Source organism: Dama dama, chromosome 31, assembly GCF_033118175.1.
Source record: "Dama dama isolate Ldn47 chromosome 31, ASM3311817v1, whole genome shotgun sequence".
NCBI classification, from domain to species: domain Eukaryota; kingdom Metazoa; phylum Chordata; class Mammalia; order Artiodactyla; family Cervidae; genus Dama; species Dama dama.
The window spans coordinates 59,280,634-59,299,087 of NC_083711.1; the positions used below are offsets into that span (position 1 = coordinate 59,280,634).

General features: G+C 42.0%; 1 protein-coding gene across 1 annotated transcript; it reads right to left on the minus strand.

Moving 5' to 3' along the window:
* Positions 1–2,677: 2,677 nt before the first annotated feature.
* On the minus strand, positions 2,678–17,969 carry GCSAM (germinal center associated signaling and motility). The gene is made up of 6 exons (XM_061134275.1): positions 17,745–17,969; positions 14,157–14,225; positions 11,270–11,314; positions 10,245–10,291; positions 5,308–5,336; positions 2,678–4,436 (listed from the first exon to the last, which is right to left on the minus strand). Exons 1-6 carry the CDS (start codon positions 17,771–17,773, stop codon positions 4,119–4,121), a joined length of 537 nt encoding a protein of 178 aa, XP_060990258.1. The 5' UTR covers positions 17,774–17,969; the 3' UTR covers positions 2,678–4,118.
* Between the last annotated feature and the right edge of the window lie 485 nt (positions 17,970–18,454).

Sequence of the window (18,454 nt, forward strand, 5' to 3'; positions counted from 1 at the left end):
TGACCACTCAGCGCCTTACCAAGTGCCTCTGTTAGGAAAGTGGAACTTACACAGATCCATTTAGCAGCTGACAGATCCGAGGCACACTCAGATCCGAGGCACACTCAGATCAAGTGGCTCTCAGCTAGCTTTCTGAACTCAGTAGGTTGACTTGGAAAGAACAGAGTCAGATAAATGTAAACAGAATCTCCTTTTCCTCTGAAGGCTCCTGTGGAACCTTGGGGCCTCAACTTTCCTGTTCTACCTACACCCTTCCTTTCCTTCCATAGTGGAAGCCCCTGTCACCCAAGGTTGTCTTAAAAACATTAGCATTTGAATTTATTTGTTGTCAACGGTAGATTTTCCTGACCTATCTTTGTTCTTCTCTTGTACCTCTCTTGTGTTCTAACATAAGAATTTGTTCACAGACTTAAGAGATTATTTATAGCTACTAGTATGAGCATAAAGCAGAAACCACAAAGCCTGCAGATACTGCATATGCCTCTGTCAACTTTGGCTCTGTGTAGTTTTAAGATCAGCATGGGGGAGGGGAGTTTTCTGATTCTATGTGTGACTTAAGGGAGCATTTTAAATTCTCAGGCTGTCTCTAATCAAGAACAGGAATTCTTTAATTTAGGGTTGCATCCGCAAAGGAAATTGTATACAAATTTGTGTGTGTGTGTGTGTGTGTGTGTCTGTGTGGTGTCTGAAGGTACATTTTCTGTAAAAAGAGTACACTTCTTTCATTAGAAATCCTGAAATCTATGGAAAACAGATCAGCATTAAATACAGCCACAGTAGGTATTTCAAAGTACTCCCAAAAGACTCTCTTGCTCAAAAATAGTTCCCTTTCATAATTCCTTTCAATTTCATTATAAGACAGTTTTCTTTGTTTAAGCATTTATACTTAATATGTTCCCCAAATAAAGCATATTTGGGAAAAATAATACTTTTACAGGGTAAGACTCAAACAACTATAACTTACTATGTTGTAACTACAAATATTTACTAATCAGCTTCCACAGTGGTCCAATGTCTAAGTGAAAAATCCCTGTGTAAACCCCAGTAATTATGTGTCTTCCTGTAAGGAAGACTGCCAAGTGACCCTGCACCCCCAGACACATCAGCACAAATTTCTCTATATACACGATAAAGAATTTTGTATCCCTTTGCTCGCTGACAAAATCTGTTCATAGTCTGTGATAGATGATGTCCATACATTGAATGAAATCCTCCTGCTTATGGGTGATGGAGCTGAGCCTCTTACATGCTCAAGTTCACAGAGTGAGGAAGAGATGAAACTAGGACTCAAATCAATCATCTGACTCTTGCGTACACACTCTTTGCCCTAAGCCACGTTACGTCTTATACTGTATTCTCCATTACCACGCATGCCTCCTTTTGAAGTTGAGTGAATCTCGTGAATCTCGGCCAAGGGTCAAGGATTAGGATTAACCTAATCCACATGGTTAGGATTCCATGTGGAAGAATTTTGCTAAAACTAGGAAGTTAGCAGAGGACACAATATTAAGATGTGATTGGCTTAGCTCAAGACCATGGACTGACTGGAGCCTCATCAAACCTATGTTGACACAGCCAACCTCAAGTCATTGGATTTATCCCAACAGGGCACTTAGCACATTTTAAATAGCAACACTGTTTAACTTTGGTTCACTTGGGGAGCAAAATGGTGATTAAACTCATAATGCACCTACTACTTGTCTCAACAAACTTCTTACTATTTTAACATTGCCCAAATTAGGACAATGGTTATGGGTTAAATAAAACGGGAAGTTGAAAGCACAGGTGTGCATATAGAAATAGTCTAATTTGCTGATTGTTCTTGCCCTCACCCTAAATTGTGGTTTAACATTTCCATGCCATTTTATTCGCACCAAATCTTACGGTTACACCAAGACCCAAAACAAATTTTTGTTTAGTTTATCTATATGATTGTTTAAGAAAAGGGTCTGAAAATTTGTTTTCTCTGAAAAGGGCCCCCAAATAAATATTTTTGGCTTTGAAGGACCCGCAGTGCGTATTACAACATTTCAGCTCTCCAGAGGTTAAGAAACCACAGGAGTACGTAGATAAATGAGCGGGCTGTGGGCTGCTGACCTTTTATTTACCAAGATAGCGAGTCAGCCAGGTTTGGCCTGTGGGCCATAGTATGCTGACCCTGTTTTAAGGGCTGGGCATAATTCTAGAAACACTGAAAGAAAGAAGGGAAAATAAATAATTGAGGCAGAGGGAGGAGCGCTCGTTAGAGAAGGTTTGTGTCTGTGTGTGAGATTTTTCCAGTGTGACACTTTATTCATAGTTTATACGTGACATATTATATAACACAGAGGCAATATAGTAGACCCTTCTATGTAGTATATTGGAAGAGCACCAAAGTGGAAGCCAGGAAATCAGGCTCTAGGTAAAGTTTTGCCACTCACTTGCAGTGTTGCAGTGAGCTAGTTTATCCTCTCTGGGCCAAAAAAAGATAGTGGGATTAAAGGATCTCCAATGACCTTTCTAGTCTATCTTTCTCTGATGCTATGATTTTTCCTAAGATTCTAGGGAGAAATACAAAGTTAAAAAATATGGATTAAAATATATATAAAAATCTGGCCTGGAACTTACCAATTTAACCCATGTAACCAACCAAGGCACCAGGGTCAATGAGTCAAAGACACTCTGCAAAGGACACTACTACTTATTATTATTTTTTAATATACATTTATTTTTATTGCAGTACAATTGGTTTACAATGTTGTGTCCATTTCTGCTGGACCGCAAAGTGAATCAGCTCTATGTATACATATATCCCTTCCCTCTTGAGGCTCCTCCCCGCTGCCATCCCAGCCCTCTAGGTCATCACAGAGCATCAGGCTGAGCTCCCTGCGTTCTGCAGCAGGGCCCCACTAGCTGTCTATTTTACATGTGGTAGTGTTTATGTGTCATTATTACTCTCCCAACTCACTCCACTCTCTCCTTCCCCTCCCCCACAGCAAAGGACACTTCTTAGAGGCCTGGAGTGAGAGGAAAGCCACAGGCACCTACCTGGAAGGTTATGAGTGAGGAGTTGGGGACACAGACATATGTGGAATGAGGTTGCCCCTTTGGGTAACCCAGGGGCTCTTAATATGATGGGTGAAGCTTTTCTGTGACTTCAGGGCACAATCACACAGACATTTTGTAAGAAGAACCTGAACGAAGGAGCAGGGGACCAGGGAGTCCCTCCTGCCACTGAGTAGAATGGCCCACATCCAAAGCCAGAGAACCAAAGATGGTCACTTCCTTCTCAAAGAGTGAGTATTCAGGATAGTTGGGTGATCTTTGGATGCTGGACATCAAGGAGGATTTAGGAGGCTTTGAGGTCTGCAAACCACTTTCTACATGGACCTCCATAGCAAAAGCTGTCGTGTGTGTGGGGAGCGGAGAGAGGCTGAAAGTGCTCCGTGCCCCAGACCTGCTTCAACCAAATTTCCCCACTCACGGGTTTATTTGCTGGTATTAATTGCTGGAAACAGCGACAGACTTTATTTTCTTGGGCTCCAAAATCACTGCAGATGGTGGTTGCAGCCATGAAATTAAAACACACTTGCTCCCTGGAAGAAAAGCTATGACTAACCTGGACAGCATATTAAAAAGCAGAGATATCACTTTGCCAACAAAGGTCTGTATAAGTCAAAGCTATGGTTTTTCCAGTAGTCATGTATGGATGTGAGAGTTGGGCCATAAAGAAGGCTGAATGCTGAAGAATTGATGCCTTTGAGTTTTGGTGCTGGAAAAGACTCTTGGGAGTCCCTTGGAGTGCAAGGAGATCAAATCAGTCAATCCTACAGGAAATCAATCCTGAATATTCATTGGAGGGACTGATGCTGAGGCTGAAGCTCCAATACTTTGACCACCTGGTACAAAGATCCGACTCATTAGAATAGACCCCGATGCTGGGAAAGATTGAAGGCAGGAGGAGAAAGGGACGACAGAGGGTGAGATGGTTAATGGCATCACTGACTCAATGGACAAGAGTTTGAGCAAGCTCCGGGACCTGGTGAAGAACAGGGAAGCCTGGCGTGCTTCAGTCCATGGAGTCGAACACGACTGAGCGACGGAGCATCAGCAAATTAAGCGCTGGTCCAGTCGCTTCATCAGAGATGAGAAAACGGAGCCTGAGGAGGGGGCGCGAGTGGGCGTGACTGTCTCAGGGAGTGAGGCAAGGTCCCGCCGGGCATGAGAAGTTCATACTCGTCCTCTGGGGAGGACGGGTGCTTAGGGGCGGAGGGCACGCGAAGGAGTGAGTACTCAGTCTCGGTTCCTCCCAGCGATGCTCTGGGCCTCTCAGCCTTGAGGGAAACATTCTCATAGGATTCCTCAGCAGAGATCCCCGACGGCCTTTTCCCAAGGACGCTGTGATTGATGAGGGTGTAGCACAGATCCTCCGAGGAGCCCTGGTCACCATTGTCTTGCTGGGTAAAGGAGAGCCAGAATTAAGACTTGGCCTCTTGTCATTCTTCTACTTCATCTCAACAAGGCTCAGCCTCGGGCAAAGTCTGTCCTCCATGACCACTTTCCCTTCACCTCTTGTTTATTTTTCCTAAATGGCTGCCCCACCCCAACCACCAGCCCAAGCTGCCAGACTTCCCATGCTACTCAGAGAATTCCGCCTGCTCAGGCATGTCCTCTCTTCCCCGTATCCCAGAGTGACCTCCCTATATAATTCCCAAAGTCTCAAGACCATGAGGGCAACCATCCTTGTATAAGAGAACAATCCAAAGACAGCTTAAAATGCTTGGGTTATGATGTTTAACCACCCACTCTAGAGATATTTGCATTATTAAAGGAGAATTCACTCAATTGAAGGTCTCCTTCAGTGAAATCTCAGGAGATAATCAGCAAAACAGCAAGGGACAGAAGGAGCATGGATTTGGAAGCAAGACTTTTGATATATGCTTCTGCCATCTTGTCAGCTGTCTGGCTTTGAGGGAATATCACTTAATCCTTCTATAAAATGGAGAGGAAAATAATAGTACCAATCTTATAGTGTTGTGACAGTTACATGAGATGATGCATGTGAAGCATTCAGCCCACATAAACTGGCATAAACTGCCTGGCATAAACTAAATGCTCAATAAATATAAGTTCCTTTCAATAAACTGTGCAACAGAAGTGGCTATAGCTTCTGCTACCAGACTCTGCGTATGTCCCTGGACCCACACACACTGGCATCCAAAGGATTCAGTATTAAGGTCACAAGGGGTCTTAGAGGTCTTCTCCTGCTACCTGAAGTCTGCATTTCTACTGTCATCTCAGAAAAAGTCTCAGAGATGTTTGCATTACCTGAATGGGAGCAGATGATGTTTCTTCATCTGGAGAAAGAAAATACACTTAATGAATTTCAGGTCATGGGAAGATTTCTGGGAGGGGAGGAGAGAGGCACTGAAAGATAAGCAACCAGAAAACCAAGGAACAGCTAGGGTTCCTTCCTGGGCTATCCTGATCTTCAACACATTCCTGGTCATCTAAACAAGAAACAGTCAAATGTGCTGAGAGGCCAAGTAGAAGGAAAGACATTCAGTGGGTCCTGGACAGGATGTCACACATCCCTCCCTTTCTCACTCCTTTTCTTCTCTGTCCCTCCTTACCCAGAATTCATTACATGCCTGGTGGTGGTGGTTTAGTCGCTCAGTCGTGTCTGACTCTTGTGACCCTATGAACTGTAGCCTGCCAGGCTTCTCTGCCCGTGGAATTTCCCAGGCAGGAATATGGGAGTGGGTTGCCATTTCCTTCTCCAGGGGATCTTCCCAACCCATGGATCGAACCCGGGTCTCCTGCATTGCAGGCAGATTCTTTACCGACTGAGCCACCAGGGCATGCCTACTGTGTACCAAGAATTAGGGAGAAAAAGAAGAATCAGAGATAGACCCTGTCCTCAAGTCGCTCATAGGCTAGCCACAAGGCAGAGGAAGGCTATTTCTACTATAGGTGACAGGGGATGATGGCAGAGTAGAAGCTGGTGCTCAAGAATAGTTCTACAGAAAAGGAAACTCTCAGACTGAACCATTTTTGAGACCGGTGACAGAAACAAACAAAAGCAGGCCAATTGCTAAAATGTCAACGTACTTAAAACCAGCAGGTTCTGGCCACTCAGCAAAGAGGGAAATACACCAGCTCAATAAGCAAACAAGAGCATTCAGTGGAAGCCTCAAGACATCACCCTACCCTGAAGATAGGTGTGCCCATTTTAAAAAACGAGGATTGTTGAAGGAACTTCTGAAAAAAAATCAAGCATACTAACATTCATGTTTTAGGGATCCCTGAAAGAGAAGAGTGAGAGAAAGAGGCAGAAAATATATTTAAAGAAATAATGACTGAAAACTTCCCTAATCTGGGGAGGGAAACAGGCATCCTGGTCGAGGAAGTAACAAGATGAACCCAAAGTGATCCAAACCAAGACATATCATAATTAAAATGGCAAAGTTAAAGAGAGAATTTTAAGGCAGCTAGAAAAAAACAGGAAGTCACATCAAGGGAGCTCCTGTAAGACTATCAGCTGGTTTTTTAGCAGAAACTTTCCAGGGGAGCGGCTGATATATTTAAACTGCTGAAAGGAAAAACCTTACAGCCCAAGAAAACTCCATCCAGCAAGGTTATTATTCAGAATTGAAGGAAAGGTAAAATTTCCCAGACAAGCAAAAAGTAAAGAGTTTATCACCACTAGATTGACCTTATAGGAAATATTTAAGGATCTTCTTTAAGCAAAGATTGTAACTTAAGATGACATACAAAAGAAAATATCTCACTGGTAAAGGCAAATATATAGCAAAGCCATTGTATCAGCCACTTAAAAAGCTAGTATGAAGCTTAAAAGACCAAAGTAGTAAAATCAACTACAGTAAGAGATTAAGGGATACACAGAATAAAAATGTAAAATATGAACAAAAAATAAGCGTAGGTGCGGAGTGGTGAAAATATAGTGCTTTTAGAATGCATTCAAACTTAAGTGACAATCAGCTTAAAACTAATTGGAGAGATGGATAAATTCCTAGAAACATCCAATCTTCCAAGACTGATTCAGAAAGAAATAGAAAATATGAACAGACAAATTACTAGTAAAGAAATTGAATCAATCAAAAAAAAAAAAAAAACTCCCAACAAACAAAAGCCTATGACCAGATGGCCTCACAAGTGAATTTTATCAAACATTTAAAGAAGAGTTAATACCTAGCCTTCTCAAAATAGTCCAAACTATTGAAGATGAAGGAATGTTTCCACATGCATTTTACAAGGTCTGCATTACCCTGATCCATAAACCAGACAAAGATACCACAGGAAAAAAATATATAGGCCAATTTCCCTGATGAATATAGATATAAAAATCCTCAACAAAATACTAAGAAACTAAATTCAGTAATACATTAAAAAGATCATATACCATGGTCAAGTGGAATTTATTCCAGTGGATAATTCCAAGTGGAATTACTCCATGGATAATTCAATATACACAAATCAATGTGGTATACCACATAAACAAAGTGAAAAATAAAAATTATATGATCACCTCAACAGTTACAAACAAAGCATTTGACAAAATTTAATATCTATTTATGATAAAAACTCTCAGTAAACTGATTATAGAGGGAACATACCTCAGTATAATAATGGCCATATATGTCAAGCCCAGAGCTAACATCATGCTCAATGATGAGAAGATGAAGTCTTTTCTCTTAAGATCAGAAACAATACAGGTATGCCCAACACTTACCACTTTTGTTCAACATAATACTGGAAGTTTAGCCCCAGCAACCAGAAAAGAAAAACAGATAAAGGGCATGCAAATTAGAAGAGAAAAAATAAAACTATCACTCTTTGGAGATGATATAATATTATATATAGAAAACCCTAAAGATTCGACCAGAAAACTGTTAGAACTAATAGATAAATTCATTATGTTGCAAGGATACAAAATTAGCACACAGAAATCTGTTGCATTTCTATACATTAATAGCAAACTATCAGAAATTAAGAAAACAATCCTAGTTACAATTGTATCAAGAAGAATAAAATACCTAGGAATAAATCTAACCCAGGAGGTAAAAGATTTGTATTCTGAAAGCTATGAGACATGGATAAAAGAAGTTGAAGATGACACATAAAAAATGGAAAGATATACTGTTCTCATGAATTGGAAGAACTAATATTGTTTTTCACAGAACTAGAATAAATGATCCTAAATTTTGTATGAAACCACAAAAGATGCAGAATAGCCAAGCAGTCTTGAGGAAGAAAAATAAAGCTGGAGATATTGTGATCAGTGATTTCAAACTAGACTATATTACTGTACACTATGTTACTGCTAGTTTCCTAGTGGGTCAGTGGTAAAGAATCTGCCTGCAATGCAGGAGATGCAGGTTTGATCCCTGGGTTGTGAAGATCCCCTGGAGAAGGCAATGACAACCAACTCCAGAATTCTTGCCTGGGAGGCCCTATGGACAGAGAAGCCGGGCAGACTACAGTCCATGTGGTCACAAGAGCTGAACAGTACCTAGCAACTAAACCACTACCAGCATGCTATTGATACAGTAGCACTGTGGTACTACTAGTAACCTGATACTACCATTCTGGCTAGTATTAAAAAGGCAACAGGTAACACTGTTGTCAAGGATGTGGAGAAATGGGAATCTTTTTGCACAGTTGGTGGGACTGTAAATTGCTGCAGCGTCTATGGAAAATAGTATGGAGTTTCCTCAAAAAATTAAATATGCAACTACCATACTATCCAGAAATTCCACTTCTGAGTACTGATACAAAGAAAACAAAAGTGCTAATTTGAAAAGATATATGCACCCCAAAGTTCTTTGCAGCATTATTTACAAAAGCCAGGATAGGGAAGGAACCTAAGTATTCCTCGATATATGCGTGGATGAAGAAGATGTGGTATATGTATATGCAAGGAAATATTACTCAGCCATAAAAAGAATGGAATTTTGCCATTTGCAACAACATGGATGAATCTAGATGGCATTATGCTGAGTGAAGTCAAAGAGAGAAAAATATCATGATTTCGTTCATATGTAGACCTAGAAATAAGAACAAATGAACAAACACAACAAAACAGAAACAGACTCATAGATACAGAGAACAAACTGATGGTTACCAGAGGGAAGGGGGTGGGGGTACGAGCTAGTAGGTAACAGAACTTAAAAGGTACAAACACCCAATTATAAATAAAGCATGAGGATATACTGTGCAGTATAGGGAATACTGTGAATAGGACTATAACATTAATTATTCTGTATGGTGACAGAGAGTAACTAGATCATCTTGATGTGTAAAAATAAATGCACCTGAAACTAATGTTTTAAGTCAACAAGTTCAATAGAATTTTTTAAAAAGTGTCTGTGAGTTTCAGCATTAGAGGTCTTATTTCTACTATTAGAGGTCATTCCTATTTCTGTTTTGCTTTGATTGAGACTGGGGTTTCCTGACACCCACAACTCCCCTGGGTGAAGTGGCTAGAGGTGGGAGGGCTGTACTATTTTTTTATACACAGGGCTCTTTTTTAAAATTCAGGGTGAATGAACCAGGCTCTACTCTTTAAACCCAGGAAGGCAAAAGCAAAACTCATTTTCTTTTCTTCTTTGGAAACACTGTGGCCTTGTCCTCCTGCCCCCAATCTCCCAGTTAGATGTGGCACTATTCACCACCCTCTCCTCTGAATGCTTCTGTTTCCTTCATTTCAACCCTGCTTCCATCACCACTGGCCTCCTAGGTGGTCTTCCAGCATCCATTTTTGCCACTCTCTACTATTATCTGTCCTCTGAACAGCAAACTGGGTGATGTCTTTGATGCAAATACGATCATACTTGGCCCTTGTTTAAAGCCTTTCAGTGCCTCCTGTAACTCTCAAGGTGAAAAGATCCTAACAAGAAGCTTGGTCCCAAGGTCCCACTCCTCCTGTGTGTGCTCTGCGCCCACGCTGGCCTCCTTGCAGTTTCTTACAGGTGCCTTGTGCCCACACCTTTGGCTTTTATTGTTCCCATTTAACTCCTTCAGCCTGCAGACCTCAGGAGATACGGGAAGGCTATGGAGTTCAGTAAGTCAGTTCTTCCCTCAGTGAGCTCCTGATTTAGTGGAGATAGAGACATGCAATGGGACAAACAGCAGCAAATGTGTAAGTATCACCCTAGATGTATGCCCAAGGTGCTTTGGGAGCGGAGGGAAGAAGAAAAGCTAAGTCTGTCAAAAGTAAAAATTATGTGAAAACAATGACTTACTTTGCTTTCGGGAGTCTTGTCGTGCTTCAAAAATGTGTATTTTTTTCCTGTAAAAGAAAAAGAAAGTAAATTGGTTGTTTTATTATTCAGAAACTCTCAAAGGGAGTTATACTCAACTATAAAAGCTCACATTTAACTCATTTGCTAAAGTTATAAGGCTTTTATAATGCCTCCTTCAGCCAGAGAAACAAGAAGATAGGAAAAAAGGACAACTGGAAATGAGACTGAGTAGAACTCTACTCTTTTGTGTTTCTCTCTCTCCCTTTGTCACCTCCCTTCTCCCTTTTCTGAGGCTGGTATGGAATTGACTTATAAGCAGAGAACTGTGGTGATGATGTAGGTAACATTTTTGGAGTTTTCTTTCCTGACAAAATACCAATTTCTTTTATATTAAGGAGCCATTGTTATATACAATCTCAACCTCAGTCTCAATATGTGATATCTAAACAAACAATCAAGCCAGCAAGCCAACACCTCCCACAAAAGCCCTCAGAAAAACACAGTGTAAATATCATGGCAGCCAGTTATCATCTCAGGGGACAAGGGCAACATCTGCCCTAAGGAGAATGGTCATATGTCCTGGTTTGCACAGACAGTTTAGTTATGTCATTATCAATCACTTAGTGACCCTTAACTATTTTTAGCCTCCTTTTCATTTGCAGAAGTTTTCTGGTTTGGACAATGAATTATACATCATCCTGGCTATGCCTTCTCTGTGCCTCTGTCCCAGGAGCTCGCTGGGATGTGCAGTGTGATTAAGGGGCCTTTCTCTACTTCAGTAGCCAGTTTCATCCTTGCTTCTGAGACTTTCCCATTTGAAGGGTGTGTAACCACCCATAAGACTATTGTTCCTGTTTCTCACCAAACTTGAAGTGTGGTTTTCTCTGACTGATTCTCTGACTGATGCTAGTGCCTGCTTCCACCTTGGCCACAGCCAGTGGGAAATTCACAGGTAACTTACAGCAAACACCACACTGAAACTACACTTACAGAAAAACAACCCCTGAAAAGAGTTCTCCACTCACCACGGAAGGCAGAAACACCCCTCAGCAATGTGGCAGTCCGAGCATCTGAAATACCCAAGAAATGATACATATCACAGGTTTAGTTTCTGCAACTTTGTTATGGTGACTCCCTTCCCTTTGTCATTTCTGTGGAAGACCTTTTTTTCCCCTCCCCCAAGAGAATATTCATTCTAAGTGAATTGGACACATCTATCACTCCAGAATGCTTTCATCCTCCCAGGACACTAACTGGACCTTTGGAAATATGACCTTTATCGACTCCTAATCAGAGAAGGAACTTGCTGCTGTGTTCCTAGCAAAGGCTTGCTCATTCCCAGTTCCAGTAACATATGTCGCCTCTTGTGAGGAAGGACACACAGTTATTCCCAGGAAATCTAAATAAAATTGTGTGGACATTTTAGAAATTTCTCTTGGGCATGGATTAGACAATATTTACATAGGAGCCTGCTGCACTCTGAACTTCTCCTATTTATACTCTATTATATTAATATTTAATATATTTATTAATTTTAAGACTTTATTTTCTTGGGCTCCAAAATCACTGCAGATGGTACCTGCAGCCATGAAATTAAAACACACTTGCTCCTTGGAAGAAAAGCTATGACCAACCTAAACAACATATTAAAAAGCAGAGACATTACTTTGCCAACAAAGGTCCATCTAGTCAAAGCTATGGTTTTTCCAGTAGTCACGTATGGATGTGAGAGTTGGACTATAAGGAAAGCTGAGCACTGAAGAATTGATGCTTTTGAGCTGTGGTGTTGGAGAAGACTCTTGAGAGTCCCTTGAACTGCAAGGAGATCCAACCAGTCCATCCTAAAGGACATCAGCCCTGAAAATTCATTGGAAGGACTGAGGCTGAAGCTGACACTCCAATAGTTTGACCACCTGATGTGAAGAACTGACTCATTGGAAAAGACCCTGATGCTGGAAAAGATTGAAGGCAGGAGGAGAAGGGACAACAGAGGACGAGATGGTTGGATGGCATCACTGACTCGATGGGCATGAGTTTGAGCAAGCTCCAGGAGTTGGTGATGGACAGGGACGCGTGGCATGCTGTAGTCCATGGGGTCGCAAAGAGTCAGACATGACTGAGTGACTGAACTACTATATTAATATTTGTCTGCTCACTGGTCTATATCTTACACTAGAACACGAGTTTCGCAAGGGCAGGACCAAATCTGTCTGTTCATCATGGTACAGATCACCAGCATATGCTACAGTGTCTGGCACATAGTAAGTATATTTTCAATAAGTGTCTGATAAATGAAGGAGTAGCTAAGAACAGAGCAACTCTAACTGGCTCAGACCATCAGGTCTGCCTTCCTGACCCCGAGGTAGCTATATAAGGGCTTCCCTGGTGGCTCAGTGGTGAAGAATCCTCCTGCCAGTGCAGGAGACTGGGGTTCAATCCCTGGGTTGGGAAGATCCCCTGGTGAAGGAAATGACAACTCAATTCAGTATTCTTGCCTAGAATGCAAAAATCTATTGCACTAAGTGTAAGGGTCAAATGAAGTTAAATATGGACAAAAGCTATTTTTAAACTGGTTATTTCCCCCAGTCAACTTTTCTGCAATGTATTTTTACATTTCAGTTTGGAGTTTTGGTCTAGGGTAGGTTCAGACAACCTTCTCTGAAACCAGATGAATCTCTACAACGTGGGCTGGTGGTGATTTAGTCACTAAGTCATGTCTGACTCTTGCAATGCCATGAACTATAGCCTGCCAGACTCCTCTGTTCACGGAATTCCCCAGGCAAGAATACTGTGTGGGTTGCTGTTTCCTTCCCCAGGGGATCTTCCTGAGCCAGGGATCAAACCTGGTTTTCTTGCATTGCAGGTGAATTCTTTACCAAATGAATCACGCGGGAAGTCCTACAACGTGGGCTACATGCTAGCAATTCCAGGTTCCTTTCTGTTAACACAAAGCTTCCCTGGCCCCCGAAGTCTGCCCAGACTCTCCCTCCTTATAATGCCCATGGCCCTACTTGTCTGTTTCATCATTTGGACTGATTACTTTCACATACATCCAGTGATACACACCAAATATATGAGCCTTTGTTTGTACTGAAGAAAAACACCCTTTCTATGGGGGTTGCCTATGTAGGCTTTGACTGTGCAGTGGCTTTTTCAAAAGCTTCTCCTGAAACCATGGGAAAAGTGCAGATAACTCTTCAAGCCACAGAACAATTGGCTCTACAGCACTTTGGGATTCTTGGATTCAGGGACACTCGTTTCATATTTTAGTGTTTCCCTGACACTCTAAAGTCCTGGTCAGGGGACTTCCCTGGTGGTCCAATGGCTGAGACTCTGCCCCCAACACAGGGGGCCTGGGTTCAATCTTTGATCAGGGAACTAGATCCCACATGCCACAACTAATAGTTTGCATACTGCAACTAAAACTTGACAAAGCCAAATAAATAAAATTAAGGGGAAAAAAAGACCTGATCAGAAGGGACTGATGAGGAAGGCTGCATTTAAGAGCATCATGGTAATCACAGGTGTCTCTCTCCCCAAAACTTTCAACAACTGTAGCCATGTGGGGAATGTGGTCACCTCAGAAATAGAAACTCAGAGCTTAAAGTGAAATGGCCAGAATGGGGCTGGAGAAGAAAGGGACATGAGATTAACAGACAAAGAGACAATAGGAAATAAGGGTCTTCTTTCCACTTCTATGGGCTACACTAGGTTCCCAGCAAAAGGGCACATCTCCTGTCCAAAGGTTCAGAGTATTTTTGTCTTTTGTCTTGTCTTTGCATTTACTATTGTTACAACTGCTGTTGGGTTGAAGCAAGGTCTTCCATTCTGGGGTGTGTGCAGCCCAGGACCTAACAAACTTCATTCCTCACAGGTAAAGCCTGGGAGAATTGCTGTTGGATTTGGTCTCACCTGGATAGTCTCAGTTTGGGGCTTTGACTTCTCAGATTCCAGGGTGTTTCTTGAGTGTTCAGCTGCCACCTAAAACTCAGCATATCAAGAATGAGCTAAGTCTTTGCTCTCCAGCTTCCCACCTTGCTTGATCATTTTTCCAGCCTTCCTCACTTCTGCTATTTGTGGGTGAAACCCCAGCATCGCCTCGGCTTCCTCTTGCTGCCCTTCCATTTGTGAATATGCCCTTCTAAAGCACACACCCCAGTCTGTCCTCGACTTGACCTCCTCTCCATTGCCACTGCAACAGCCCCCCCCAGTTTTCTCCAACAACTGCTGTACACAACCAGGCCCCAATCTTTTTTCCCCAAACCCAGGCCTCCTTGTGACCACAAGAATGCCAGGGCACCCAGAAGCCTGTCTGCTCAGGTCGGTTTCGGGGACCCTGCACTCAGGACCGGAAGGGCTCAGGCCTTGTCTCACATACACTGCAGTTTTCACAGAAAGTACCAAGGCAGAGAGCACAGGATACAAGGGAAGGAGAGAATGAAATGAAGAAAATAGATTGACTCAAAGTTTGGGTTGAGTCTCTGCGTAACTGTCCTTTTACTAGTGGGGAGTGTGGGGTATAGAGGAAAGCAAACTAAAAGCTAAGCATGATTCACCATGTGCTCACTATATATGGGCACACGGACTGTAAATGCTACTTGTTTACATGTACATTATTTATTACGCATACTACTTTTAAGTGTAAGTAACATACACATTTTCTATGTTATATTTCATTTAATCCCAGAATAAACCCATGAGGTAGACATTGTGAGTCGATGTCTTATCCATGAAGAAACTGAGATGAAAAAGCTTATGCAACTTGTCTGAGGACAGGTAAGTGAGAGTAAGGGGGAAAACTGAGTTTGCTCCTGGCAGACTCGTCCTCTGAGACTCTGAGCTCCTTTCATGAAGGGAATCAGTGCCATTCTGCTTAATGAGGGGGAATTTCCTGGATTTTTGTAACAATTTTGATCTGGAGAGACAAGGTGGAGTGTGTTGATTGGATGATAACCAGGTGGTAAGGGTGAAGTTGAAAATCAGATCCAAGTAAATATGAGACTTTTGAGTATATTAAGGAAGATATTTTCAATCAGTATAGAAATGAAGATTCTGGGCCGAGTAATTAGGTGGAAAAATACATATTTCTATCTGACATCATATAATGAGTGTATGATGCTAAAATGTAAAGCAATAAAACCATGAAAATTATACTGTGGATCTGTCTTATCTTGGGATGAGGAAATAATTTTAAGCATAAATTGGTAGAAAGCAAAAAGCTTTCTAGATTTAATGCAATTATGTTTAAACATATAAGAATAAGAAAAATTCTGTATGACACAAGACACAGGGACTGGAAAAATAATTTTTGTAATATTTATGATAAAGGGCTAATTTCTTCAAGTAAAAATACCTTTTACAATCAATAAAAGAAAGTACACCAAAATCCAAAACAAAAATTGGCAAAAGGAGTATTAGCCCTTCATAGATGAAGAAATACAAATCTCTGATAAATAAAGACAGTAAAATTAAGATAGCACTTCTAATGTTATAAGTAGTTTTGTGATTTTCCAGTTTACTTTCTTGTTTATATTTTATTCTCCAATTTCTTTTACAGCAAACATGTATTAATGTCACATTTCTTCACCCTCTCACCAAAGTTCTAAAAAACAAAATTATAGATGTAACATCAATCTTAACTTTCTGTCCATCATATCTGTATTTTGTTTTATTTTTCTTTTCAAGACATTTATTTAGGTTTCCAAGCACACATTCAGCATTTATTGAGTGCCTACTCTATGTCAGAAACAATGTTAGAAAACACAAATTCAAAGATGAATAAGAAACAGTCTCTACTTTTGAGGACCTCACATCTAGACATAAAAACAGGGATTTATAATCTGATAGAAGAATGCAAGGGTTTCAGATTGACAAAGGGCTGGGAGTATCTGGAGAGAAGTCCTAGACAACACTGACCCTCATGGAGGGCCAGAGACATTCCATGGCCTTGCCAAGACTCCTTTTGTCAGGTAGTTTTTTGGATCCTATGTTCAAGATCTCAGTAGCATGAACTGAGCTCTGGGACACCAAACATAATCCTGTAAAGACCACGTTCCACCTTCCCAGCTAACTGATTTTCACCATCTCACTTTGTACTGGAGGGACTCCTTTGTTTAGAGTGATACTAATTTTTACAGTAAAAGAAAAAGGAAGAAAGCGAAGTCACTCAGTCATGACTCTTTGCGACCCTATGGACTGTAGCCTACAAGGTTCCTCCATCCATGGAATTTTCTAAGCAAGAGTACTGGAGTGGGTTGCTATTTCCTTCTCCAAGGGATCTTCCCAACCCAGGGATTGAACACAGGTCACCAGCATTGCAAGCAGACAATTTTACTGTCTGAGCCACCAAGGAAGACATTTTTACTGTGGCCACTGTTAATGAAGGTGATGGTCAAACTGACTAGTATCTCTTAGTTACTGAACCTGACTGTGTACCATGGGTTTGAGCAAGCTCTGGGAGTTGGCGACGGACAAAGAAATTTGATGTACTACAGTCCACGGGGTTGCAAAGACCTGGACACGACTGAGCGAGTGAAGTAAACTGAACTGATGTACCAGGTATCATGCTAGCATCACACACACTAGACTCCTCCAAAGTAAGTATTGTGCTACTAATTCCACTTAAAATAATGAAACTAAGGTTTAGAAAAAAGTTAAGCCAAGTTCCCTACCAATTTCAATGTCCTCTGCTTACCCATTGCAAGGATTGTATACCAGCTAAGGTCTTATGCTATCAGAAAGTTTGCTGTTTCAAGCTCTGAAGTGAAGAGAAGTGAAAGTCGCTCAGTCGTGTCTGACTCTTTGAAGCCCCATGAACTGTAGCCTCCCAGGCTCCTCTGTCAATGGCATTCTCCAGGCAAGAATACTGGAGTGGGTAGCTGTTACCTTTTCCAGGAGATCTTCCCAGCCCAGAGATCAAACCCAGGTCTCCCACATTGCAGGCAGATTCTTTACTGTCTGAGCCACCTGGCAAGCCCAAGACCACTTGTGTGGGTGGTCAGGTCTCCAGCAGTGCAGGCAAATTCTTCACTATTTGAACCACCAGAGAAGCCCACGAATACTGGAGTGGGTAGCCTATCCCTTCTCCAGAGGATTTGCCTGACCCAGGAATCAAGCTTGGGTCTCCTTCATTGCAGGCAGATTCTTTACCAGCCGAGCAACCAGGGTAGTGGTGTTTTTATGCTCTTTGTGGGGCATTAAGAGCTCAAAAGAGTATCCCCTTCCTGCCCCAGAAAGTTGCTCCGTTTCTTAGAGAAGCCTGCACAGAACTTCCTTGATTAAGTCCTGCCTTTCAGAGGTCCTGCACCCGTGGTTACCATGATTCTGGGAAGAAGGCCGCTGATAAGGGACTGAGCATGGTCACCGGCACGCAGCAGGCACGTCATGCTTATCAGTCCCTTACCTGGCTGCCTTCTCCCAGCCAGCAAACCTCTTTTTCTCCTTCGGGCCCTGTTGCCCTGACCCGTCTCTCCTGCTCCCCCTCAGGGAGTTTGGACTCACCTGTTTTCCCTTGGCAGCAAGTTCCCCATCCTCTCAGTCCTCTGGGGCCCTCGCCTCGACCTGCCCAGCAGGCAGGCTGCTCCTGACTTAGAGAGGGGGCTGCGCGGCTCTGGCCACCACGGCAGGGGTAGCTGAGGGGGGTGTGCCCTCTGAGGAGGGGAGGAGGAGCCCGGGGGAGGAGATTCAGAAGCGCCCACAGCACAGCTTCCTAAAATGTCAGAGGCCGAATGAACCAGGCTGTATTTGTAACCAGAAGCCGTTAGTCAGTGAGGGCTTTGAACGAATGGGGAAGCCCCATCTGCAATTGTAAACAGGTCATGGGGGCTTTTCACTTCAGACGCCTGAACGTATTAGATCACTTTGTAGTCCTAGAAACATCGGAAGGGGAACTTTGTTTTAAAACAAAAAAGCTTAAAAATCAAGCCATAGACCAGTAGAAAATATTAGCAAAACATACATCTGATAAAAAGATTTTTATCCAAAGCATGCAAAGAACTCTCAAGACTCACTAGGAATAGAACAAACATCAAATAAGATGGGCAAGATGGATAAAGTATTTGAAAAGATATTCATCAAAGAAAATATACAGATGGCAAACAGATTCATGAAAAGATGTTGAACATTGCGGGTGTAATGATGTAAACCAAAACCACAAAGCATTACTTTTGCACACCCATTAGAGTGGCTAACATTTGAAAATGAAAACAAAA

What these genes read in the sequence shown, in the direction of transcription:
- GCSAM (XM_061134275.1), bottom strand. Translation starts at nt 17,773, where the DNA reads ATGGGGAACTTGCTGCCAAGGGAAAACAG. An exon ending in CCCAAACTGAGACTATCCAG is followed by an intron (nt 11,315 to 14,156) that starts GTGAGACCAAAT and finishes TGGGTATTTCAG; the next exon opens with ATGCTCGGACTGCCACATTG. An exon ending in ACAAGACTCCCGAAAGCAAA is followed by an intron (nt 5,337 to 10,244) that starts GTAAGTCATTGT and finishes TTCTTTCTCCAG; the next exon opens with ATGAAGAAACATCATCTGCT.